The 27,068-nt window shown below is 42.1% G+C and overlaps 3 protein-coding genes across 3 annotated transcripts in view; 2 read left to right on the top strand and 1 right to left on the bottom strand.

The window, feature by feature from the left end:
- LOC145446561 (CDP-diacylglycerol--inositol 3-phosphatidyltransferase-like) overlaps positions 1 to 27,068 on the bottom strand; it is a 125,387-nt gene that overhangs the window by 39,973 nt on the left and 58,346 nt on the right. The window lies entirely within an intron of this gene.
- Positions 210 to 3,204, top strand: LOC145446537 (ubiquilin-1-like). The gene has a single exon (XM_080324873.1). It carries the CDS (start codon positions 665 to 667, stop codon positions 2,243 to 2,245), a length of 1,581 nt encoding a protein of 526 aa, XP_080180999.1. The 5' UTR covers positions 210 to 664; the 3' UTR covers positions 2,246 to 3,204.
- LOC145446529 (uncharacterized) lies at positions 3,269 to 5,740 on the top strand. The gene has a single exon (XM_080324865.1). The coding sequence runs from the start codon at positions 3,269 to 3,271 to the stop codon at positions 5,135 to 5,137; it is 1,869 nt and encodes a 622-aa protein (XP_080180991.1). The 3' UTR covers positions 5,138 to 5,740.

Below are 27,068 nucleotides of genomic sequence, written 5' to 3'. Positions count from 1 at the left end.
TACCGTAGGCTACATAGCGAAAATCAAATTTAAAATTGAATAATTAGCTGCATCAAAATTCTCCACTTTCTGTTCATTAGTGATATAATGGCAGGCCACTATCGAGTTTGGATTAAAAATCAGTTGCCTGAAATTTTATAGATCTTTCAAAAATTTGTTTTTCTTGGAATGTGGTTCGCGGTCCTAAAATTTGTCTTGCGGACCCCATTAGGAACACAGACCCCAGTTTGTGAACCACTGGTCTACAATATAATTTTTAATATATCCAGACCATGACCTGCGCACACGAGTACCTTGAATTGTTGAATGTTTGCACTTATGCTGCCATCAGAGACAATATTCCCTCTAATTTTTTACGAGTCCGAGCAAACTCACCAACTCTCAGATTACAATTATGTGTAAAATTAAGATACATGCAGCATTGAGGAAAAAACCTTTCAGTATAGATGGCCTAGCAAATCAAGAACATAGATCTTAAATCAAGCACTAAGTTGGACGTAAAAAAGCAGTGCAAACTCTTTGAATAATTGTATTTTGAAAAGGGGGCGCTTTACCCGAGATTAAGTATACTCTATTCAGAAGAAGAATAATTCATTCTGACAATTTTTGGAGAGTCATTTAGCTTGTATTGGAGCTAGCAGAAGTTTCCCCCTATTTCTCAATAATGGCCGACGAACCGAGTATGATGAAAATTAACGTCAAGACCCCAAACGACAAGAAAGAGGTGGAGATTAGCGAAAAAGCGACGGTTAAAGACTTACGAGACAAGGTAGCCGAAAAATTTTCCTCCACCGCTGACAAACTGCTTCTGATATTCGCGGGGAAAATTCTCAAAGACCCTGAGAGCGTAGAGACTCACAAAATTAAGGAAGGCGTGACCGTGCATCTTGTAATTAAAGCCCTACCAAAACCATCAAGCAGCGATTCGAATACGACTCCCACACCGCCGACTACGGCCCCGACCCAAACGCAAAGCCAAACCCCAGCATCGGCGCCGAGCTCCATGCCTTTCGGATTAGGTCTGGGAGCCGGTCTCGGCGGTGGCAGCATGCAGGAAATGGAAAGACAGATGCAAGACGAGTTGCGTCGCAATCCGCAGCTCATGCAGCAGATCATGGACAATCCCATGGTCCAAAACATGATGTCGAATCCAGACATTATGCAGCAGATGATGATGAACAATCCACGGATGCGAGAGCTCATGGACCGCAACCCGGAGATATCTCACATGCTCAGCAATCCCGAGCTGATGAGGCAAGCCATGGAATACACTCGGAACCCGGCCATGCTGCAGGAGATGATGAGAAATCAAGACCGGGCCTTGAGTAACCTGGAGAGCATCCCGGGAGGGTACAATGCATTAAGGCGTCTCTATACTGATGTCCAAGAGCCTATGATGAACGCGGCACAAGAGCAGTTTGGGTCTAACCCGTTCGCAAGCCTGGCTGCAGATGGGAGCAATGGCTCTAATAACCCTCAGCGCGGTGTCGAAGTTACAGACCCGTTGCCTAATCCGTGGGGCGGTGGGTCAACATCGGCTCAAACTGGTACAACGTCGGCTAGTACTACAACTACTGGTTCTACGACACCGTCCGCAGGAATATCTGACTTGCTGGGCAACCCAGCGATGCAAGGCATGATGCAGCAGATGATGAGCAATCCAGACACGATGCGCAACATGATGAGCTCGCCGTACATGCAGAACATGATGAACACGCTGTCCTCGAACCCGGAACTGACCAATCAGATGATGCAGAACAACCCGTTGCTCAGCAACAATCCGCAGTTGCGGCAGATGATGCCGACCATGCTGCAGCAGATGCAGAATCCGGAATTTCAGGCGGCCATGTCCAACCCTAGGGTGGTAGAAGCCATGACGCAAATCCAACAAGGAATGACGACGTTGTCGCGTGAGGCACCTGGACTCTTTCCGGGCATAACGGGCATGAGCAGACTTACAGGCACCCCTCCGTCGACAACCACTAGCACGACACCTGCTACTGGGACAGCCCCGACGCCATCACCATTTTCTGGCCTCGATCCGGCCATGCTTTCTCAGATGATGAGAACTCTAGGTACCACCGGCGGTATGTCTCCAGCCTCTAGTCAACCTCCGGAAGAACGTTTTCGAATTCAACTCGAACAACTAGCGCAAATGGGTTTCCCTAATCGGGAAGCTAATTTACAAGCGTTGATCGCGACGAATGGTAATGTCGATGCAGCTATCGAACGATTATTAGGATAAACTTCAAGCCGCGTGTTACGCTGCTGCCATTCCCATGTTGCAAATATGTAAACTGTTATCCCATCCTGAATTAGGCGTGGATATATTGTGCGATGGCACGCCTATATTACAATGCGTGAATGTGCTGTCCGTGAGAATTGCCGATATTGGCATGGCAGCTTTCCGAGCGATATTGACAGATGTGTAATTTGAAAGTTTGCGATGGATTCCTCCTTCATATTTTCTGATGCTTTGGTACTAGTATGCAATATCCTCTGGTACTAAAACTTCGGTTATAATGAATTTTCGAGGCTAAACCAGAGTCGTATTAAAGTAGCTGAATTGCTATTTTTTAAGCATTTTTTGTCATCCGCCGCCCTGATTTACAGATTGCTGCTTTTAGGTTAAGAATCGTTCATATGTTTTTCATGTAGATAGCCTAATTCTCAGTACGGTAACTGAAATTTATATCGACATGTGTGGTATCACCGTGTTTGTAGAGTGTGTTATCTGGGCCATTTTGTGATGTGAAGTTATGGCAACTCTTTAGGAGGCACGGACATGACGAAGAATGTAATATGCTAGCCCAACTAATTTTGCTTTATCTGTTACATAGTATAATGGGGAAAGCAATATTGGTTTAAAATGTGATTCCATGCAAACAAGAGCATTTCGCACAATTTCTATCAACTGTCTGGTATCAAACGACTCCCATGTTTTAATCACACCCTATTGTCCGCTCCACGTATTCCGTGCTGTACACTGTATGTATATATGTGGTCGTAAGTGAAGAGAACTTGTTTTTGAATGTTTCATTTGTTTATTAGTTGTATCTGTGGATGGTGCCGTACCTGATGTTAGGTACTAATATGTTAACCCAAGATAGCCTATGTCATGAACGTCTTTGTTTAACTCACCATATTGTATGCTTGTCTTCGTTTTGGGCTAATGCTGATCATAATTATTTTTCTTCTCATAGATTTTTGCAGAAGTACTCATAGCCGTCTTAGTTTAGATAGTTAACAGATTTAGCGACAGAGAGAAATGCATAGGCATAGGGCAGAAAGTTCTTGGTTGCCTAGATTTCGAGGACGTCATCCTGCTCCAGGCGTACCGCAAAACCACTCTTTCATGGGCGCAACACGGATGCGCCCGCCTGGCCCTGGCAATCGACCCTTTGCTGCGATCAGGGGTCCTCGTCCTAAAGTTGCTTCAAACCGTAATATTACCGGAAATAATGGAGAAGAACGTGTCCCTAAAGAGGAATTGACTTGTTACGTGTGCAATGTGCAGTGCTCGTCAGCTGTATCGCTGAAGGAACACTTTTCCGGCAAAAAGCATAAATCTAATATAACTGACCGTGATGAGCCAAAAGACAAAGAAAAATCTGCAAATTCCGAGTCCAAACCAGCAGAACATAAACATGCTCCGATTCCTGTTATTAAAAAGCCACCGAAGCAAATCCCGTCTGCACCCAAGAAAGCAAAAGCAAATCAAGCTCGCAATTCTGGACTTGAGTCGAACAAAAAGTCCGCCATTGTCAACAAATTCAGACCGATGGGAAACGCCCCTAGTGTTGCTGAAATACAGCCATACGTGGAATTACTGTCAGAAACTGCAAGTGTCGTTGGTTTACAGTACATTGTCGAATACAGAAAATTGGGAAACGGTCATCAGGTATACTTCTGCGAACTATGCGATTACAAATGCGAGATGGAAGGTATGATCAAGCATCTCACATCTCGCAAGCATAGACTAAGATTTACGCGTGTCCATTTCATCAATGCGTACATCCGCGTCACCGGCTACCCGAGCTTTAAAGGCATGATGGTACCCGCGGAAGCAGATAAATTCCTTGCGCATGTCTCCACGCGCGTTGTGAAGGAAGACCACGCCAGGGGAGTAGGGTTACGCCTGTGTCGAGTCAAACCTTATCATGACGAATCGGAAATTAGCGTCGATTTTTCCAAGTTTGAAAGGATCGGTAAGATGCATCCGTCGTTGCATGAAGATGTGGCCTTGGCTGAGAACATCATGGATGAAGCGGAATCGATAGGTCGAAATCCTACGATGCGACCGTTGAATGACATTCCAGTCATGAACAGAGGCGATGGCCTGGTTGTGAACGACGAACGGCATGTGCCAAATGTGCCTATTCAGGGTATCCAACATCCAGGGATACTATTCTTGAAAAAAGAGGAGCGTGGCGTCATTGATATGTTAAGAATGAATACAAGAGACATCAGTACATTTGGACCGACGGGTATGCTCACTGCCGAACATGACGATTTACGGAAGAAATTAGATGATATCCGCAACAACATTCAAAAGTTGCTACGAGATGTGCAGCCGCCTCCGTTTGGTTTCCCTCCCGTGTCTCAGAATCCGCACCAAGCTATTCAGCCGAATCGTAAACGCGATAGGCCGTGTTACGACAATAATGCGTTCCATGATGGTAGCAAACATTTAAAATTGGAGGGTCAATCGGGTGGTGGTGTGGTGGAGGATATTTCCGCGATGCGCAAAGCCGTGGAGCCTATCATTGCCGAAACCAGACGGCAAGTGGAAGAAAAGATTTACGAAGCGATGGAATCGGGCAATCTGCATTCGGTGCTTGACACTTTCGAAAACAACCCAAACTTGAAGGCATCACTGCTTCAGTGGGAGAGGGAGCAGCAATTGCTTGAGATGGCCGAGAAGGAGGCTGGCCAGTCCCAAATCAATCAACAACACGAACCCCACCCTGCTCGTAACAATGAAGGTCGTGGCAATCATGATTCGAACGACTTTGGTTTTTTGCAGCAACAACACGATATCGATCGAGCCGGGCAAATGCGACATCGTCGAAATTTTGGGAGACTGCCCCTGCTTGGCTCTGGGCCGAATCCAGTGAGAAGACCAATGTTCCAGTGAGTAGTGTCTGTTGCGGTGGAACAGGTCACTCGATCTTCAGCCCGAAGACCTCTTGACTGGTAATGTTGGTTGTGGTGCTTAGGCGTAAACTTTGAGTTTAGAGAAAAAGAAGCGAAGCCCATGCACTATCGTGCGGTTATTGAATTTGATGCCAGCAGCCACACGTGCCCACTCTGGTATCAAATATTATAACTGTTTGTACTGTCATTGCTTTTTTTGCGATCATGACTTTGCTATTGTTGAGATCATGACTTGATGAGGATAGGAGCAATGAACGCCGTTTAGTCACTTTTATCGTCAATTCGTTATATGTCCGTCATTATTCTGGTAGCAATGTTTTAGTAGATGCTACTCTGAATTTGATGCACTATTGCATTTGTTTTGCATTTGCTTGCAATCAGCTTCGTTTCTAACCTTGGTTCCCTGTTGAATGGAACTTGTCCATGAGATTCGAAACGCGACTGCTGTGTCTATCAAAGCTCGCTAATCGCTAAAAACCAGATGCGCTTTGCCAGCTATCCAATGTTTCAGCGAAATCTTTCGTGACAACGTTGGTTAAAAATGTGAACGCTTTGCAATCAAATAGAATGTTGGCAGACATCACAGTCACATCTTAATTGGCGTTAGAGAAAAATGATACGCGTGCGGTGTTTGGCCAATGTTGCTGGTTTTATCAGCAATGAAATAGATTGAATCACTGTTTGACAGCTCCAACCTTCGACAATGGCCGTTTGATTGCAATGTGCTATCAACCTTACACAGCTAGACAGCTTGGTTGAATTGTACCGGATAGAGTAATAATCACAACTTCCTAATTTCCGTAACCTATAGTAAAATAAAATCAAAATACCAGTATTCACAATGAGCGCCTGCTCCTGTTTTAAAAGTGACACGGAATCGACAGTTGTTCTGTCCTTCTTCAGAAAATATAATGCATGCCACGCACCACGGTAATTATATGATTTTGCTGGTATAATTGATCCCACATTCTTTTCCAAAATTGACCTAAAGGTTGTTGGTTGTACTTGTTCCTTTATTAAGATATGAACAATTAGAGCATCTTTACTGAAACACACTTCCGAATCAATGTATAGTAGTTTTGATTAGAGCCCGACCGATATTGGATTTTTGGGTCGATCCCGATAAAACCGATATCGAACACCTTCACTGATAACACCGATATCTTCAGCCGATATTTCAATAAGGTAGAATCTACCTCAAAAGGCCATTTTCAAAACTTCAGAGCAATTATTTCAACAGCTTTACATCCATCGTCATACTCTAACATGAAAGAAATTAGAAAGGCTGAATTACAGCAATATTCCCAGTCTAGCGGTCAAGGATTATAGTTTTCTGAATTCCTACCACCATGTTGTGACGTCACTTCCAATGACCGATACCGATAATTCTTTCGAAGTGTGACATTGACTTGATATTATCGGCGAACCGATAATCGGTCGGGCTCTAATATATATATTGTGAACGAAGACCATGAATGCCCACTGTCCAGTTGAGTCACATGACCCGAGTAGGTTTCGTCCGACGCTGATTGTTCTCATTTTCTCACATCGATTTTTTACCCAAGTAGGATCGTGTTATCAACTTGATTGAGAAGATTGCCCGACGTTTCAGCATATTACACAATAAAAACTGACAGCTAAGCGTAAAACGCTGGAGAATATGACTCTTAACCCCCAAACTGACCCTCACTTTAACCCTCATGCTATTGTGTCCCATGTGCATTGTCCATGGACTACCATTGAAGCTACCAATTCTATTGGCTCCAATGATTCGTGACGTGAAAGATCTTCATCCGGAGGCAAGTGAAGCATTCAAAGCTGCATAATTGAAATGCCCATAATGCGCAAAACGCGTGTTGATTAATTGTGATTATACCCTACCCAGTTGCTGCAATAGCAGTAACCTCATGAATCAGTAATATCCATCGGCGGAGCACACTCAATTACATCGAACTATAGTGGTTTATTCGTAACTAGATTCTTTGAAGTATTGAGGCTATTACGATCTTTGTATGGAAGGAGGAAGCTAATCAATTAATTTGGTTGACACGACTCTAGTTTATCCCTGCATCATCTAATGCTGGCTGTTGCCTGATGCGGGCTAAATAGTCGATCACATCATTCAACCTTCAGGGTGTGCGCATTCTAGTTTTTACGATGCTCATCCTTATCATCTGTCGTGGGAAGGGTTTACTCCTACATACATGCATGCTCAACAACCGATCTGATAAATTCGGCTACCAATTTACGGCGCATATCCGTATTCGCGAATCGGCTTGTAGAGTGCCACTCCAGAGAACGAGGAATAATAGGTTTACGCAGTCATGGTCACCGTATCATGAACTCTGCGAAGAAGATTAAACACTTGTTTCGCAAGTACGCGAAGCTCTCATCATTTTGTTGCGTACAATTTCGCAAATACGTTTCGCGATGCAGGAGCTCAATCTGCTCAATAACCCGCTTGCGGCCGAAAAGCGCTTCTTGCGCATTCCGTACACAAAGTTATCTACACGGCGGTCTTGATATCTTTGTGCGTTTAAACGATGAACTAGACCTCGTTGCCGCATTCTGCTTTGTATACGGAGTCGGCCAGCTTATGTCAGAGTTAGGATACCGAAGCTGTAGCGCACCTTACATGAAGATGCATGAAAGAGCCGAAATTTCGCCAAAATTCAGTGCGAGGTTAGGACATTATATCCGCACTCTCACGAATCCGGCAATTTGAGATCGCGGCTTTCGGCAGGTATTCGGTGCATCAGTATTCGGTAGTGGATTCGGCACGAGCCGACATATCGTGCCTTGGAACCTACTATTAGAACCTGATTTCGCGATGACTCTACGCCAGGGGTGGGCAGACTTTTTAGCTCGCGGGCTGCATTCAACATCTAAATCCGTTCGCGGGCCACACTATACTAAATTGAGATTATTAGCTAAAACACCATCTTTATATTTAATGATATAGTGACCTAGGAAATATGAAGAAAATATGTATGTATATATTTTAAACAAACTAAGCATTGACTTGATAATAACGTACCCGCCTCAGAATCGTGGAGACAAGTTGTTTTAACCAGGTCATCTTCAGTAACCAATTTGTCAAAATTAGGTTTGTGAAGTCGGTTGCGCCGATTCTTAGAAGAGGATGTAAACTTGAATCTGGGAGGAATGATCTGTTCATAGATTTGGTGATTGTACTTTACGTTTACCTCAAGGGCATAGGCCTACTCGTGATCCTAATTATGTCATTTTGTCTTTCTGTGATGTTCAGCAATTCAAACCTTTGAAAATGCGTGGGCCTTGAAATCAGGCTATTGCGCCAGCAATAGGATAAACATAATAGTAAGATTATAACTTATCCTTGTCATGGTGATATATGCTAAAAATAAATTCAGTCAAGTCGCTGCAATTATTATATTTCAGCACACATTATATTTTCTATGGGCCGCACAACACGGTTTTCCGTCCCGTAGTTTACCCACCCCTGCGCTACGCTATAATGCATTACTATGGACCCAGAAGAAAAATGTCATGTCCCGAATTCAGCCAGGCAATTTCTACCATTATGGGCTCGAAAGCTTCAACATTTCCATACGGTGAATTGTCTCAGGATTGTGGCAGTAAATTTTTCGATTCCTCGCACAAGCAGTGTGTCATATAGGGATGGGAAAAGCGAATCACAACCAGGGATATCTAGTTCTAGATATCCCTGATCACAACTGACTCGACTAGGACTCCAAACCGATTGGAATTGCAGTAGTTCAAGTGCTCTTTAACGGTGTCGCGAATGAACTCGTGCGGTTCACTTATGGTCATGTATATCTAATACTTGCATGCGCCCACACTGTAAGTCTTGCGGGACGGCCGGAGGCCTGCGGTCACCTCGGGTAATTCAGTTAACATGGATATCGTGGGCTGTCAATCGAAACCACTTCACTACCCAATTTAAGAATGCAGAGTATCTGTTTTAGTATTATTCCTCTTGATTGGCTTCGGACCGATTTCAAATGTACGTAATCCGAGGCACGTTTTCAAATGATTTGGACTAAGACTGGACGCAGTGGTGGCCCTACGAACGGGGAGGGGGGGGGGGGGGTTCTAACAAATGCACAGATTTGATGATGATTGACACATCTGTACGGAATCATATTCTTGCTTGGTACATGGATTTCCATGTTTATTCGTTATTATCCTTGAAAAAAGCGCATCATCCAAATAGGGGGGCCCTTCGACCAGGGCGGCCCCCGGCGACCGCCCACCTCGCCCACCCCAAAAGCCACCACTGACTGGACGTATGTAGAATAGGAAATGGTCCGAGAGTCAAATTTGCGTGTCATCAAGTAGTCTACTTCGTATGCATTTTGAGCCTCTCAGTCAGGCGCACTGAACAGTGACCGTGTCTTCTTTTCTACTCCTTTACTTTCTGAATTCCAGTTACCGTTCCGATTCGGTCATTCCCATCAGTAGTGACGTCGCATGCTAAGTAGTTCAAGCGGACCTTCAACTGCTGTTATGATAATCTGTCATTATAATAGCATTACAAACATGCATACTCCGTGTATTCGCGTAACCCACGTCTAGATCTTTCATGGACTACAAGATTTACGAGCATCAATGACAGGCGTTGGTTTTGGAATACCCACATATTTTTCCGAGATACTTTACACACCGTTTCGGAAGACTCTCGTGTGAGTCTAATCAAGAACTGCTCAGAATTTGAATATTGCACATAGTACACCAAACGGCGAAATACAATGACCATTCCGCTGAGTGGTTGATGATTAAAGACTTTTTCTTACAAGTTGATCCTATGTGGATCATTTTAACGGAGTTATGGTGTCAAATTTTTCCGTCACGTTCAAACATCAATTCTCTCTGCTTGTAGTCGTAATCCATCATTTCGGTGAAAAAAAAACACAACTAGCTTACATTGAATTATTGACTCATATTGCCTAAGTAGTTTGAAATGGCGTTTGACGCGGCCGAGCATATATGCGCCCGAACATTCAATCAAGCTAAAAATATTTATCGACTCGGCTCACTTCGATGATAATTTTCATGACTTGCGACTCGGATGTAGTGCGTTGATCCCAAGCGGCAAATTTGTTTTGCGCCAGAGGACTGGGTGGACTCCAATATTGCAGTCATGGTATTCTGTTTTGTGGCAACCCTACTTACGTAAGTAACGAAACCTGATATTATCAGGTTACATAATCACCGTATCTCACGACAAAACTAACGTTGTCGAAGCAGACCTCGCTGCGACTGCGCGGCTGTTTATTTCGCTACTCAATCAGGACTTGGTCGAGCAACCGCGTATCATTCTCGCATCTTTTCGGTGGCGTTGGGAGCGTATGCATGAAGAGAAGAATGAGACCTGCGATCTAATTAGATCGCACAAATGGTAATCGGTCGGTATTCTGTAAACTGAATTGACAATAGCTCCGCGCTTTCCTGCGATTTCGCAATGGAGGTAGTGCTGTATTGGGATTCGGTTATTCTTTCAGTGTGAAAGGGATGACCGCTAAGAGCAGCATGATTTGGTGATCGGTAATTTTTCAATATGTGAGTACGAACTACAATCGTATGGGTATACTGGCTATTAAGCGATCCATTCAGACTTATAGATATCGATGGTTCACGCCTAGATCGATCATGGGTCTTTTTAAACAAGGCAGCAATTTCTCGGGCGTTCGGTGCTTTTCAATACTACAATATTTTCGGGGGAGCTGGATAACTAGTTGATTTCTCATGGCTGATGTGTCGTCGACCTGAAGCTTGTTCTCTGAATGGTTTGGTGACTCCGTTTTCCCGGTCGGCATAGTTTCATGTTGAAGAATATGAATTACCTTTATTTTCATATAACTTTATAACTTCATATAATCGTGTGGAGATGAGCTTAGTGAAAATCTAGAAAAAGATTTGTGCCGCGTACCTCGGTCAAGTCCAAGGCAGTTGTGGATGGTTTTGGGGGGAAAGCGCTCGACTTGTGGGGTGCTTGATTAGTCGACACTAGGACCTATCAAGGAGTCTAGGTCTACGTGCGGCGCGCGAAAGAGGTCCTTGTCTTGAGAGACTGGCGGACTACAATAACCACTGCATGTTGGCCGAAACCTCAGATCTCGATAATGTTCTGCCGCCGAATAATCCTGTCGTGTACTTGTCACGATGGGGTCTGCTACCGTGATATTGCTATTGCGAAATTAGCTGTTATCAACCAATTCTTTGATATGCCTGCCCGACTACCGAATAATCTCGTTCAAGATTCCTCGCATATCATCATGTCCATTGTTCCCTGTTGAACATTACGGAAGTGCAGTGCGAATGACGAAGGCGGTGCGAATGAAAATCGTGAATAACTGTGAATTTTTCTGACGTGGAATAAATCAAATAAAGCTAATTAGAAATTAAAGGGTAGTGTAACTAACTTTTGTAGTAGCGACACAGTTGTAAAAACTTGTTTAACTTACGACGCACCACTAATCGTAATTCTTACAGTGCGTAGTGAATTATTATTTTCGCGCTATGATTATTACGTAATTAAAAGTCTGGTTTGGAAGCTGGTGTAGTGGCAGACTTACAGTATATCAACCCGTCTGAGCCTGCGTCAGGCTGGAAAAATGACGTTAAATTGACTTTCTGCTTTCTTTCGCTAAACAATCATCATATTTTTGTAATACCTGTTCGATTAGCGCGAGGCACGAGGATATTAGTAAATACCATCATTATGGACTCACATTTGCAAGTTACTGTAACGCAAATTCTAGGGTTATTAAAGTGTGGACCATAAAGGGTATAATTTTGGGTTGACACGGTGCCAGAGCTATCTGATAATTTGTATTTAATATTTGTTGAATTTATTGCAAAAAACCTGCCATAGTTTTTAGATATCCAAGGTCACTGTGTTGAGTACCGTAGCCAATAAGCGAAACACGCAGAAAATATGGCTTTATCGTGAGAATTCATAAGATTTGTCCGACTTTTTTCTCTCTTTCTGGAAAACATGGTCGAAGACCGCTGAGATGAACTATAGTGTAGGGGTGTGCAACGAGCGAGTTAGGGCCTATGAGGCTCGTTCGTTTCGAGGCCAACCCCTTCTGCGTCGGGGCACATGAAGACGTAACATTTTGGCCAACAAACCGCTGATATAATGCGGTGTAAAAAACAAGTGGTGACAAAACCTTGGCCAAACCTTTCAATATGGATATGGGCCGTTTTCGGCACGGAATAGTCCTATTCTTGCAATCTGAGTAGACAGTAGTACAACTGCGACACGCAGAGGGATTTATTTCACCCAAATTTAAAATCGCGTGCGTCAGACATGTTTTGTACAGCTGTGTTGGATCAAATCGTGGTGTGCGCGTTCTGTATGTCATACATGTCTGTAAAACCGTAGCATACTATTTTAATTTATAAAAATGAATTCCCTTTCATGGGTGAGGCTCGGGTCGCGAGATGCCAGCACAAAACTCTGGAGTTATAGAAAGTACTCCAGAGATGGCCTGACGATAAAATGTGCCAACCCCTGTGTCATGCAAGTCGGTTAGATGTCACAATCAGACATGGGCTGATTACTTCATGAATGTAATCGATTGCGATTACGATTACTTCTGAATGACGCGATTACGATTACGATTACAGCAAAATCAGGAAGTCGTCGATTACGATTACGATTACATTGGAAAAGTAATCACGATTACTCACGATTACATTTATTTTGCATCTTAGAAGTTATATCGGAAGACAATATAGGGATTGCGCTGAAAAGGCCTAATGAGATAACAATCTTCCTTAAAAAAATATGCGTCATTGGCTTGTTACGTCATCATGTACCGATTGCCCATTTTTATAATGGTCGATTTATCGCACCCAACGATTTGCATTCTTGCCAGGTCAATAACCGCCGCCCCCCAAATTTCCCAATAGGGTGGGGAGCGAGATCGAACGGGACTCAAAAGTATTTCGTAAACCAACATAAATTATACAGTCTTTTCGAGAGATTTGATCTACTTGAAAATTCTCTCTGGATAGCTTGATTTAGAAATGCATACGTCTCCTCCTAAAACAAAGCATACATTATTTATAGTAGGGTTGCATTTAAAACAAATGGTTGTTTAAAACTTGTTTTAAACGGTGTTTTAAAAAGAAAGGCTTTAAAACAAACTAAATTTTGTTTTTAAAGTTGTAACATTATGCCATAATTGTGTAAACACTTTCCAAAAAACATTTTGTATCAGCCTACGGACAATTACCACCCGATTTGGCCGACGTACATCGATATGGGATGGTTGGAACCCTTAAAATAGTCTGTTCAACAGTTATAGTCCAGATATTTCGTCAAATGAGCTATATTTACCCTATATTTTCAATTGTCAATCTGTATCCACTAGGACGTCACAATTTTATATTCGTGACGTCGTGGTTTAAAAAAAAAACATTTTTTAAACAAGGGCCTTGTTTTAAACATGTCTGTTTTAAATTGATTTTTGTTTTAAATGCAACCTTAATTTATAGTAATAGGCATTTAGGTGCCAGTCAATACCGTGCCACGACACACCAAAAGCCATACGCAGTTTCGACCAACATGCGACTTCACGAAGTGTGCTACTAAAGAAGGACCTTGGTCGAAACTTTGGGTATGTGTCCATTGTCAATAGCCACGCTGGGTGGACGTGACTAATAGTCCGGTCCTTCCAATCTGAGCTCATTATACAAATGCCACCCGGGGCACCCAGAGAGTTTTGAAGACATGACAATTTGTGTGAGTGTGCGTCTCACCAAAGTTCTTGCGCCACTTCAATATCTTTTGACCATATAACAGACCTGAGGTCACGAATTAACAACATAAACTAAAGTAATTATAACAAGATAGTGGACGTATAAGTATGAATTACTTGCTCCCAGCTCTACAGGTAAATCTGACCATCGGGGCTGAGAGAAGATTAAAAATTAATAGTAATATAATGCAATTACTAATAATTAGGGATGGTGTGAACGTGAGGTTCACGTTCGCGTTCTGTGTGTGAACCTCGGAAATTTAGAGGTTCGTGTTCACAACAGAACCTTGGTAGGTTCTGCACTGTGAACCTTTTGGTAAATTGTAATTTTCACTCCATTATAAGATCTTTGGCTCAAATTTATTGCATTTCAACTGCGGGCCACTCCATGCATGGTGCTGGCAGCATAAAAAATCAACGCTTAACGAGCATGCACCATGCACCTCGACAACCTTAAAAGTTTTAGTTGCTTTGTTGCAAAAATTTTCTCGGAATAACCAGCTTTCCGTTTGTGAATATTTAGTGACTATCTGCCGTGAGCTTGACCCGCAATCACACAACATCACGAGCGATATACGTAGTCAGCGAATGATGCTTATTCAACCAATCAATGACATTGATATCGTCTTCTGACGTAAAAAATCGAACGGGCGTACGGGGTCAATCTTGACTTGATATCTTTACTGTATCATTAAAACCAAATCCGTGCGATTAAGGTGCTTGCTACTGCTGCATAACTTGTTGTTTGTGGTATCGGTAGCGAGTATTGAAACCCGTTGTACACTCTGCTCAATATCAATGTAGCAATACTCAGAATCCGAACACATTGTCCGGTCTAGCTAAGACCGTTAAGGCATAAGCATATATTCCTTGGTAAGTCCTCATCGAAATTGTTGGCGAAGCGACGGAATGTATTGATTTTACGCAATTATTATATACTTTGATTACCGCTGTTGATACAGTTAGCGACGTTTAAAACGCCGATATGTACTTCAGCATTGGGGCATTATATGGACCGAGTCTTCACTTGGTATCGTGTACATTAATATAGGCTATCACTTCACTGGAAGATAGGGTTGGAATAAACATTATGACGTCACGTGACGTCACGAGGTTCACGTTCGTGTTCACACAGAACCTTTCAAAAAGGTTCGCGTTCACACGAACCTGAACCTTTCAGAGGTTCACACCATCCCTACTAATAATATTGACGAAATTCAGTCTTCAACTTGAAAATACCACCCTATGGGGCCAAAGACCAACGTTTGAACTGGGGGACGAATTGCTATTTAGGTCCAGATTTTAGCTACCACCCACGTTAACATGATATTGAAGCCTATGGCCATGGCTGCAGGTCCCAATGTTGAGTAAAGAATTGTGAAATAACGATTGACGCCCGTTTCAAGTAGAGTCATATGAGAATAAGATGAAGCCGAGGCACGATGAAAGGAACATAAAATTCTGCCTTCAACTTTATTCAGATAATGTACTGCAAGCTGCCGTTACAAGAAACGGCAAAGACGGCTCGGTTATGATTATATAGCATTAGCTGTTGATTTTTACTGCTTCCTTGTGGGAACCGTAATGTTTTATTTGGCGAGTACAAAATTTCAAATCTTTGTCCGATGTACGTACGTAGTTCATAGGCCTACTGCTCGCCCGAAGCAACGGTCAAACTGCGTTTAACTAAGCATAGCCAAACATCAATACATAAGTTACTATTTTAAACGAGGCAGAATGGAGATTAATTATCCTGCTGCGAGGCAGTGGCGTATGGAACGTGTTGATAATCTGATATACAGCACGGCGGGTGTTCTTACAACCACACTAATGTAGGCTACGTACATCGAATATCTATTTACTGTGGATACTTCTTACGCAATGACGAGCAAAGCTAATAGGCTACTTCTGACGTAATAATGAGCAATAGCATTTGGAAATCAGACGTGTGTGCTATCGCGAACCTGGTATAATATCTCTTCCTTATTCACGAATGTTCACTTTGTTCAGTTTATGTCATAGTCCTTGTACAAATAAAAAGTAATCGTTCTTTCACTAAGAAATCGATTAGATATGCGAAGTAGTCGATTACGATTACTTCGGAATTTTTTCGAATGTAATCGATTGCGATTACGATTACTTGAAAATGCTGTAATCGTCGTAATCGATTACGATTACTAATCGCGATTAGTAATTCTGGTCACAATTAAGTTGATCTGACACTAGATTTGTCTGCAAAGCTCCAAAGATCGCGGTATACCGGTAAAAGTTGTCGTTGCTATATCGGAATCGCTTACACGTATCGGACGAGACAACATGTCCTTTTGCGAGACGAATACAATTTAAAATTCGCATTTCGACACGGGACTCATTATTTTCCTATGTGGGTCTCAATTGAGATGTGTGATTCATGCTGCGGAAGCTGGACTATTCGCGCCGGTCATTTCGGAGCCTGGACAATGAAGATATCAATGTCGAACGTTTTGGCAAACGTGCGGCGGTTATTGTATCTCGATGTTTTATCGGCGCAAATCATTTTGGCAACGCTCACAGCGCATGGAGTCGCATGTTGCCGAACGTGTGTCTCCTATCGTGAAAATGCCCAGCGCCAAAATGCTGGTTTGTGTAAAGCATTCGCGGTCCCATATGCTGCACAGTAGGGCTCTTCAAAAATGATTTTTTTTTTCTCAAATCGTACTGGCTACTTGATAAAATTGTTAGGTTACCTAATTTAAGCGCCTACACACAAAATGTGGATCAATTCCAGCCAGTAACCGCTTTGCTACAGGAGAAGAAAGTTTCTATTTATTATATAAAAATAAATAATAAAAAATTTGAAAATTTTCCGTTCACCCCAGGAAAGTGTTAGGCTGTCTATAGAAACGATCCTCACCAAATTTGGTTCAATTCCAACCAGTGGAAGCGGAGTTATTGCCGTCGAAAAATTTTGATTTGAATAAAATAGTATTTACGGTGAGAACAACTATAAGAAATAAACAAACAAAGAATCGGTCACCGTAAATACTATTTTATTCAAATCCAAATTTTTCGACGGCAATAACTCCGCTTCCACTGGTTGGAATTGAACCAAATTTGGTGAGCATCGTTTCTATAGACAGCCTAACACTTTCATGGGGTGAACAGAAAATTTTTAAATTTTTTATTATTTATTTTTATACAATAAATAGAAACTTTCTTCTCATGTAGCAAAGCGGTTACTGGCTGGAATTGAACCAAATTTTGTGTGTAGGCTTAAATTGGTAACCTAACGATTGTATCAAGTAGCCAGTACGATTTGAGAAAAAAGTCATTTTTGAAGAGCCCTACTGCACATTGCACACTCCTAGACTAAAGCGTCCAAACGGTTTCATACGATATTAGGTTGCCGCATATATATTTTTGTGGTTTTCCCAAAATCAAGAAATAAGGTCACGGTAAATAGCGCGGGGTGGGAGAAAATGTTCAGAATAACTAAAATCTGCCCCAAAAAACTCTGTATTATGTTGATTTATCAAATAATTTTAGGTTTTTCCATTTTGACAACTTTATGTGACATGTTTTGCAACAAACATGGTTATAATATGTCGTGTTCGTCAAATCATTTGGCGTGCCATGAAAAATCATCTCGCGTGCCACAAATGACACTCGTGCCGGGGGTTGCCGACCCCTGGTGTACTCTGTAGCCAAGGGGTGTTCACTGTTCACTCTTTGATAAGCGGGCCTGATATGAAGTGAATCAGAACCTAAGTACTTTTGACCAGCCTGAAAATGACCTTGTCCGTAAGAGTTTCATTCAAATATTTCTATCCTAATTGAGTATACCAGAAGTGGTTGATTTGTCGTTGTAAACAACTTAAATTCAAATCCTCCTCGCGAAGGATATAGGATATTAGGAATTGCATACGACGTGGCCTAATTTGGAAATGCATAGCTTCGCGCCATCGGTGTGTACGAGTACTTCGGCACTACGCTAAAATCTAATTGAATAGTATATTCATATTGAAATAAACCCGAATATTTTCGGCTGACACTCGTCAGGGGTAATCGTCAGCAACTAGTAGAGAATAGGAAAAAACATTGTATATCAACAATCATATCGTGATTGTTGCTGACGATTACCCCTGACGAGTGTCTGCCGAAAATATTCGGGTTTATTTCATTATAAATATACTATGGATATGAATATACTATTCAATTGTATATTGAAGTTCTGTACCTCCAAGAAGCTCTTTAAAATCTAATTGTCCATCATTGAACATTCCGCAGTTCCACACAACTCAAACCCAACGCTGCGCTGCGCATTTGAGAACCACTGCCGCTGAATATTTTTAGTGTGATATAGGACCTTTCCGTCGAGTCGTTAGAATGGATGTTATCACATAGAGGTTGGCATAATGATCTCGACGGAGATTGAATACATTATTTCGCCGAAAGTATCCTGCAATTTGCGTGAGAAAACGGGCGCGGCGCCTTGTCGCGTCCGAACTCTCGCCAAACGCAACCTTCGGATCCATTGTCAGGTGAATAAGACGGCGGATCTCGCGTGACAACATTGTAAAATGGATTTTGTATTTTATTCGTGCTGGGAATATAAACACATCCCAATTCGGCGAATCCGGCTTCCAGGTTTATACGATTTCGGGTCATGCCGTGATGGTCACAACTCTCGCGAAGACGAGAAAAGTTAATAGTATATTTAAGCTGTGACAGTGAGATCAAATGCTTTATACTTTATCATACAAATTGTATGGTTAACGATGCTGTTTTAGAGTAGAAGTAAAAATAAACTTATGGAATTTATCTGTGAATGCAATGAAAATGGTACCTTCTAAAGCAGGCGAAAACTGCTGCAATAAAATAAATGTCAGATGGCTGATGTAAAGCGAAGACGAAGAGAAACACCAGAATGCTCATTTACGAAACTCGGAGTATCAATAAGTGTCTTAAAAAGGAGTTATAAATCCCCAAGCTAGATATCCCTGACGAAACTAATATCGCAACAGGAGCACGAGTTTGTGACGTACCTTATACCAGAGGTTCCTCAACTGGAATCCACGAGGGTCCCTTAAGGACCGTATGGCCCGCGAAAGCGCAATGTTGACGGCAATGGCGCCTTGAGTGGGTCTGTTAATACCTTATCTATGGATGGAGCAATTTAAATAACTTTGGCCTTGATGCGATGACCATGACCATCCAGTCTTACTCTAGTCATCGGCTTCGTCAATTTTGAGGGTGCGCGCAACCTCCTACAAAACTGGAAGGTGTCCGCGATTAAATGAAAATTTGAGAACCCCATCTAAAAGTAGCCCAAGGATTTCGACTACGGAAAACGGCTGAATTGGAAGGATATATAAATGCCTGCGGTAGTATTGCAAGGAACGGCACTCTTCCTCTAGAAAGAACTGAGGAATGGTGGAAAATTTATATCATTTCCGGCATGTTTAATTAAGATACAGCATCTTCGTAACCCTCTCAACTGCGGCTATACACCATTGTTCTGTTTGCACACCACCGGACGACATTTGCATCGTTATCCTTACCACGCATGGCGATGAAAGATGATTTTAAAACAGGGGCGGGCAACTTCTTCAGTCGGCGGGCCGGATATAGGAAAATTAGGTACTTGGCGGGCCGGATTGCTGAATCGATACATTATCCACATATACAAGGAATGAATCGTATTTAATGAATGTATTTAAACGACATCAATGTCACTTCAAAGCCATTCCTCGCCGACAATGACGAAGGCAACGTGTATTTGAGAAGAGCATTGTCATACAGGCGCCTCCATGTCTGCTTCTCTCTGATCAATTAACACATGGTGCAATCCTTGCGATACGCGGGTACCCCGAATTTACCAAGATATCAATTCATTAGGGTTGAGTACAGCGCAGATGCCGATAATGCAAGTCTTCTCGCGTCGACAAACTTACGCGAGAGCTCTACTCTCGTTAGCTGCGCACACACGTATATAATACCATACAGTCAGGAACGTAATCGCACCTCGTCAGCCCCCTCCCCCAAAACGTTGATATCCCCCCCTAAACGCTAAACGAGCGAAGCGCGCAAAAATTTATATAATTCATGATTGAATCGGTCAATATGATCGGGAATTGCCTATATATTGCTATCATTTTTTATCCGCTCTCTGTTCACGTAATCATATTTACCGGCAATAGAGCTGAGTGAGGTGTCTTGGAAAATGTAGGCCCCCTAAATAATAATTAAACATCTTCGGGCGGGCCCGTTTGTGTAATGACTTCGTTAAATGATGCTATTTCGTTACCTCCTATCTGCTATGTCAGCAGAAATTGAAATCGCCCAAACTTACTAAACTCAATGACGCACGCGATTTCAGATTGATATCTCTTTATTGGCTAATATAATTTTCCCTGCTGTATGGCATTTTGTCTAGTGGGGTTCAGAGCGCCAGGACAGGAACATTCGGCGCCAGCCATTTATAAGCGCCAATGGAAATTTAAACATATTTTATAGTTGTATATATATATATATCGAAGTTTTCGGTCAGCACGAGGGCTGTCATTTTCGGCCAAGGTCTTCTCGCTGCTGATCGGTCTGGCACACTTATCGGAGTCGCATGTTGCAGCACGGCCTATGACTTCATATTGCAGGATTTAGAGCTTATTGTCTCTGGTGATCTGTATTAGAAGCGTAGCTAACCAAATATCTTGGGATTTCGGCTGTACTTGAATACTTAACTCGAGAAGCTGTTCCTTGGGTGAAGTTCTTCGTAACAGATATATACTCAATACAGTGGTTTATTCAGAACGTTGGTGCAGTAGTAGCGTATAGAGTCTCAATCATAATAAAGGTAATCCTCTAACACGTGTTACATACACTTATATAGAAGTCTCGAGTAATCACAAGAAGAAGTAGTTTCTTATCCGAGACATAGCGGAATATCATGGGCGAGTGATCACAGCTGGATAGCTGCAATATGTCTTGGTGCGTCGTGGCGCGGTAATGGCCAACGCCAAAGTCTCCATTTCTATAAGTCATACGTATTTTTGTTGGGGGAAGGGTGCCAAATAATGAAGGTATAACTGTCAACAATAAATCGTGCGCAGCGTCAAATTTTTTTAAAAAGTTCCATCAATTTTCAAAGAAATGCTTCATAATTCATTTAAATTCGCGAAATTATTTTGGCAATATTCAATTGGATGTTTGGAAAATTCTGAATGTCAGTGGCGGTGTCTCTCAGGCTACCATTTTGAATAAATTATTATTTTATGGTGGCAACTAGGGTTGCATTTAAAACAAGCGGTGTTTTAAAACCAATGCCTTTTTGAAAAAAAATTGTGCTTTTTCAAACGTATATCTATGTCATAATTGTTTCGAAAAAACATGTAGCATGAGCCTATGGACGATTTGCACCAGTAGTCGACGTTTACGATGTGGAGTGACAGGAACCCTCGGAATCCTCGTCGGTTCAACAGTTATAGTATAGAATGTAAACAATGGAATGGCAAAGAACGATTATGCAGCTTCGCTGTGGCTCTATTCAGAATTGTTTTTGCGTGAGCGACTGTAGAATTTCGGGCAATCTTCCCGAGCGCAGAATGTACTGAATCTGGTCTTGATCGAAAGCTACTGTCGCTCTTATTTCGAAAATATAAATTTTAATATCATCAGGCACTGATTCACCTAGAATCCACCCTCCAAGTCTGAAGAATCGGTATTGGTGTCCGAACAATCGGAGAGCCGCAACGGGTCATTGTTTTGCGGTTTTCCGATCGTTCAGAACAATGCACATTTCAGATGTTGAGGGCGATTTTTCGTCAAAGTCTGGAGCGTGACCATATTTTAATTTCTATTTTTGGAATCAGTGCAACAGTAGCTTTCGATCAAGACCAGATTCAGTAAATTCTGCGCTCGGGAAAATAACTTTGGATTGCCAGAAATCCTACAGTCGCTTACGCAAAAACAATTCTGAACACCGCCTCAACGAAGCTGCAAAATCGGTCGTTACCATTCCATGTTTACGATCTGTAGTTATAGCAAGTGGATATCGATCATTGGTACGGAATGCTGCTGGGTGTTTTGATGATGATGATTGCCTACAGTAAAAATGCAGCATAACGATGTAGTCCTGATCAAGATATTTTGGTGTGTATTCGTATGCTCGATCGGCAAGGAACTATTGGTCAGGTATTCTTAATGCTCGCCACGCGATCTTGAATAGGGTTTGGTCGATCTCTATGTTCGTCGTATTCTCTATGACTGTAGCACGAGCAAATTCATACAAAGTAACATTTGATGTTCAATATGCTATGATGAGTGAAAAATTGGAAGCGAGAGAGATAATTCTTTTATTCGTCGACCTTGAAATGCAGTAATGGCGTAATGTTCACAAAGATTCACGTCCAATAATGACATATTTTATATTTGCCCATGACATTGACCGCGGGAGACCCGATGTGAATATATGTAATATAAATGAGCTGTTACAGACTTACTTTAGGTACCCCTTCATTGTTTCGGGGCGATAAACCGAAGTTTTCTTGATTTTTTCGACAGGAATTTACTATTATCGTTTCGTATCTTATATTTACCCGTGTTCGCCGCGGCTGTGCTCAGATCCTTGACATCTCAATCAAAACTTCAAGCGATGGATGGGTGACGTATGTAGCTGGGTTACATGCGTGTGGTACAATAAATGTCTATTTCCACTTTTCGGTATCCGTACGGTGAAATGGATATAGTGAATGCATCCTCTACTGTCAAACGTGACCGTGAAAAGGAAATCGGATTCTATCGCTCATTTGAATGATGAAATCACCACAAATCTGTCATTGAACCTCGGTCATCTGAGATGGTGCCACTCACATCACGAGGATTGATACTTGAACGACATCAAAGCGCCTGGATACTCATACTCAGTGTGTCAATGCACGAGGAGGAAATGTCGATATTTAATGCGACCACTGACTGGATCAAACTTTGTGTGTAGTGAAATGCGAATGAATTGTTGTGAGCCTATTAATTTTCTTGACGTTGTCGTTCCTCGCGACGGAGCATAAAAAGTTGATTGTCCGATGATTCAGCAGTGTCGGGTTGGTGTATATATTTCACGATTTCAATATTAAAAAACATAGTTCTTTGCAATTGTATGTTTCTTTGGTGGATTTTAAGCTAGGTGTTTGTTTAAATGCCCTCCGTAGATGTTACACGTTTACACCCCCTGATAAAGTGAGGCTCGCGGACGATTTCGTTGGCCCGCGACAGCCTCTTGCCCAAATAGCTACTAAGCAGGAAAAAGTCCAGTCAAATTCAGCACAAAGCCGCTGGTGAAATTCTTTACCCTTTAAAGCCAACATATGAGCTAACGTGAAAAACATATCAAATTCATCGATTCGACTCAAGGCCATAGCAAGCGGACGTAGTGATTTATTTTTCGTCATCGACTACCCGACCGGTAAAAAACAGGTCAAATTGAGCTGTAGCTTACTTTACCAAGTGTAGTGCGGTCCGCATTCGACAAAGTTCGGCCATATCTGAATATGTTTGGCCGGTAATTGCTCAGTCAACGAATGGTTGTTCGTTAAAAAGCACCGTTTTTAGTGACGGGCAAATTTTTCATAGGGGGGAATTTTCGCTCTAATATCGGCCAAGGGGGCCACGAGACGAAAAAGGTTGGGAACAACTGCTTCAGACAACGACTCGTCACCGAGAGAATCTTCTGCAATGGGATTGTGACATCTGGCCCACGAGAAATTGGTCGTATTGCAGAAGTCATATTGAATATTAGGTTGATTTTTGACATTGAATAAGAAAAAACATGAACAGAAGTAGCAATATTTTCCATGTCCATATGGCTCTCTCCAAACCATCGGGACACCAAATGCTAAAGATATTTTGATATCAAATTATGATATTCTTTATTCACAGTAAGAAACTGGTCAATACACACATAATCCGGGGAGCAACCTGCACCCAAAGGAAAATGTCGAGATTGAGGTAATTTTTTTTAAATTTCAGTAATGCAGTCAAATTGTTATTTCTATGCAATACATGGAGTCTAAGTCAGATTACAGAATTGGCAAGGGTTACAGAGCAGAGGTAGAGAAGATTGAAAATGAAGAATCGAAATTACAGAAATGATGCTGTGATTCACTAGTATAATTTTAGTCCAGTGCATTCAACGCCTTCCGAAGAATATGCACAGTGCCCAATAACGTGATGATCATGTAGCACATTTAGCATATAGCAATTGTAGCACATATAGCACATTTACAGTGGCGCTTATCGCCTTTTTGAGGTTTTGTGCACCACGACTCGAATATTTGTAATGCTCATAATTCTTTGCCTTTCGCGTTATTGAGGACGGCTTTCTCTCGCTCGGACGTCAGTCTCTCTCGCTCCCATCGTGGTCTTTACTGCCGACTTGTAGCACGGCTCACTTTCTGCCTAGGGTTTTCAATGCACTGCAACTGCAGTGAGGTCGGCGATGAGGAGCCCAGAGAAACCTCCGACACATAGAAGGTGGTCAGAACCGGGATTCGAACCCTCTTCCATTGGTGTCGTGGCTCAGTGCGTAATCAACTGCGCCACTCGCTTCCCCATTATGATTTCAAATGATTCACAGCATCAATGTCGCAATATTTTTCATTCAGTGTGCTGTGCATTCCTATTCTTTACATCGCCTAGGCCCAAATGGGTGTCTGATTTTGAAGACTACTCCGAGTCGTTTCGACGCCTTTGTATCTTTTCATTGTATCGCAGCCTTGTAATGTTTTGAAAGGAAGAAAATATCAATAAATCGATACTGATATCAAAAACTAGGCATAGAATACTTACTTTTTTGCATTCTTATAAAGAGTTACTTTTACTTCTACTTGAGTAGAAATTGACGCCGTTACTTCTACTTATACTCGAGTACCTATGGTAAGTACTTTGACCACCTCTGATGACGTCACGATGGTTATAGTTATAACCCAACAGCTAGGAATACGTCACAGAACAGGCTGTTTTTAGCACAGAATCGCAACATTTTAAATCACAGATAATGAAAAAATCCTGACGTTGATGGGAAAAAAGCGACTTCATATTCGTTATCAGCGTACGAATATTGACTTAGTCATCATTTTGGCCAAAAAACAAAAATCATGTCGACCATTGTAATCAACCGCGATCTGGCGTCGTCAGCGGCCCACCCCCGGTCCACTGACGGCTACCCGCCATGCATTTAGGAAGAGCATGGATGTTCTTTTGCAGGGTTGTAATGACTCGAGTCATGACTCGACTCGAGTCAGACTCGAGTCACGATTTTTTTTATGACTCGACTTGACTCGAGTCATTTTCTTGAAATGGGAAAATGACTCGACTCGAGTCAATATTTGGATTGACTCGACTTGTACTCGAGTCATTACGCATGACTCGACCCAAGTCATTGACTCGGCTTATTTTATATGACTTGAAGATGAAGAAATTTGCGAATCGTAATGGCTAGATCAACGCATCCGACGAATTCTGCCGACATCGCTATTTGTCACCACTGCTTTCGTTGCACTTGTCTGATATCAGATATGCCACCGTAAAAACAACAGGAAATGATACATAGTAGCAATAATGCATTGTACAAAATCGTCCAGTGATGAAGAGGTAATAGATCCTCCGCAATTAAAGTACTCAAGACTTTTCAATTATACAAGCAAACAATTGAAGCAAAATTAGAGCCAATGAAATGACTCAGATGGTCAAGAGACTGATAAGCTCATGTGTAGATTTGAAGGCGATGATTCTTTGCATTTTTGGGCGACTAGAAAGAATGAGTATTCAATGCTCTTCAGTGTGTTTCAAAAATGCTCTAGTGCACTAGTGGAACGTGTATTCAGTAGATGTGGATTCCAGACATGGGGTGATTACTTCATGATTGTAATCGATTGCGATTACGATTACTTCTGAATGACGCGATTACGATTACGATTACAGCAAAATCAGGAAGTAGTAGATTACGATTACGATTACATTGGAAAAGCAATCACGATTACTCACGATTACATTTATTTTTCATCTTGGAAGCTATGTTAGAAGACAATATATGGATTGCACTGAAGAGGCCTAATGAGATAACAAACTCCCTTTAAAAGAGATGCGTCATTTGCGTGTTACGTCATCATGTACCCACTGCCCATTTTTATAGAGTTCAATTTATCGCGCCCAATGATTTGCATTCTTGCCAGGGCCATAAATGCCGCACCCCAAATTTCCCAATAGGGTTGGGAGCGAGGGTCCGTGAAGCATGCGACATTACAGCATGCGAGACTTCGGCATGCGACAATTTGGCATGCGACACATGAGCATGTGGGTTAAACTACGGGTTAGGGGTAGGTTAGGGTTGGATTTATGGTTGGTTTAGGGTTAGGTTTTAGGTTAGGTTAGGCTAGATTAGGTTAGGTTAGGCTATGTTTCGGGTTAGGGTAAGTTTTAGGGTTATACAGTCACATGCTGAAGTGACGCATACTGATGTGTTCCATGCTGAACTGTCGTTTTCCATTGTGTCGCATGCTCATATGTCGGGCAACCGGGAGCGAGCTCGAAAGGGACTCATAAAGTATTTCGTAAACCGACATAAGTTATAGAATATTTTCGAGTGATCTAATTAACTTGAAAATCCTCTCTAGATCAGTGCTTCCCAACCGCGGCTCCGAGCTAGCCTACTTGCGGCTCCCATTGACGTTGGAAAATCCAACAAAAATATAAAATCAATATAGAACAAACAAAAAATTGATATTCAAAAATTACACTTGCTTGGCTTGGAATCCGGAGTTTATAATTAAGGGTGGAGATCAATTCCTTTGCTGTCGAGTAGCGATTCTCTACTCAGCAACGATTTCGTAAGTCAACTCACGTCAAAAAGTATGCTCACACTCAAACGCGTTTGTATCGTCACTCAAATTTAAGTCTGCTCATCATCAGACTAAATTAAGTGCAGGTGGTGTTGCAACACGTTTTATAACGCTATCTGACCATCAAACCAATGGATCATTTGACTTGATTGTTAAGTTCAACGGCCGCATTTACGGAATGAATGCTTTCTTCCCCATGATGAAAATGTTTTCATGTCCTATTGTAGTTAATGTGGCCACTGACCATGGTAATTTACAACTTGAGTTG

The sequence above is a fragment of the Botryllus schlosseri genome, chromosome 9 (genome assembly GCF_051294905.1).
Source record: "Botryllus schlosseri isolate E-star chromosome 9, Bs_hap1, whole genome shotgun sequence".
Classification (NCBI taxonomy): Eukaryota; Metazoa; Chordata; class Ascidiacea; order Stolidobranchia; family Styelidae; genus Botryllus; species Botryllus schlosseri.
This window is presented reverse-complemented; position numbering and strand designations above follow the sequence as displayed.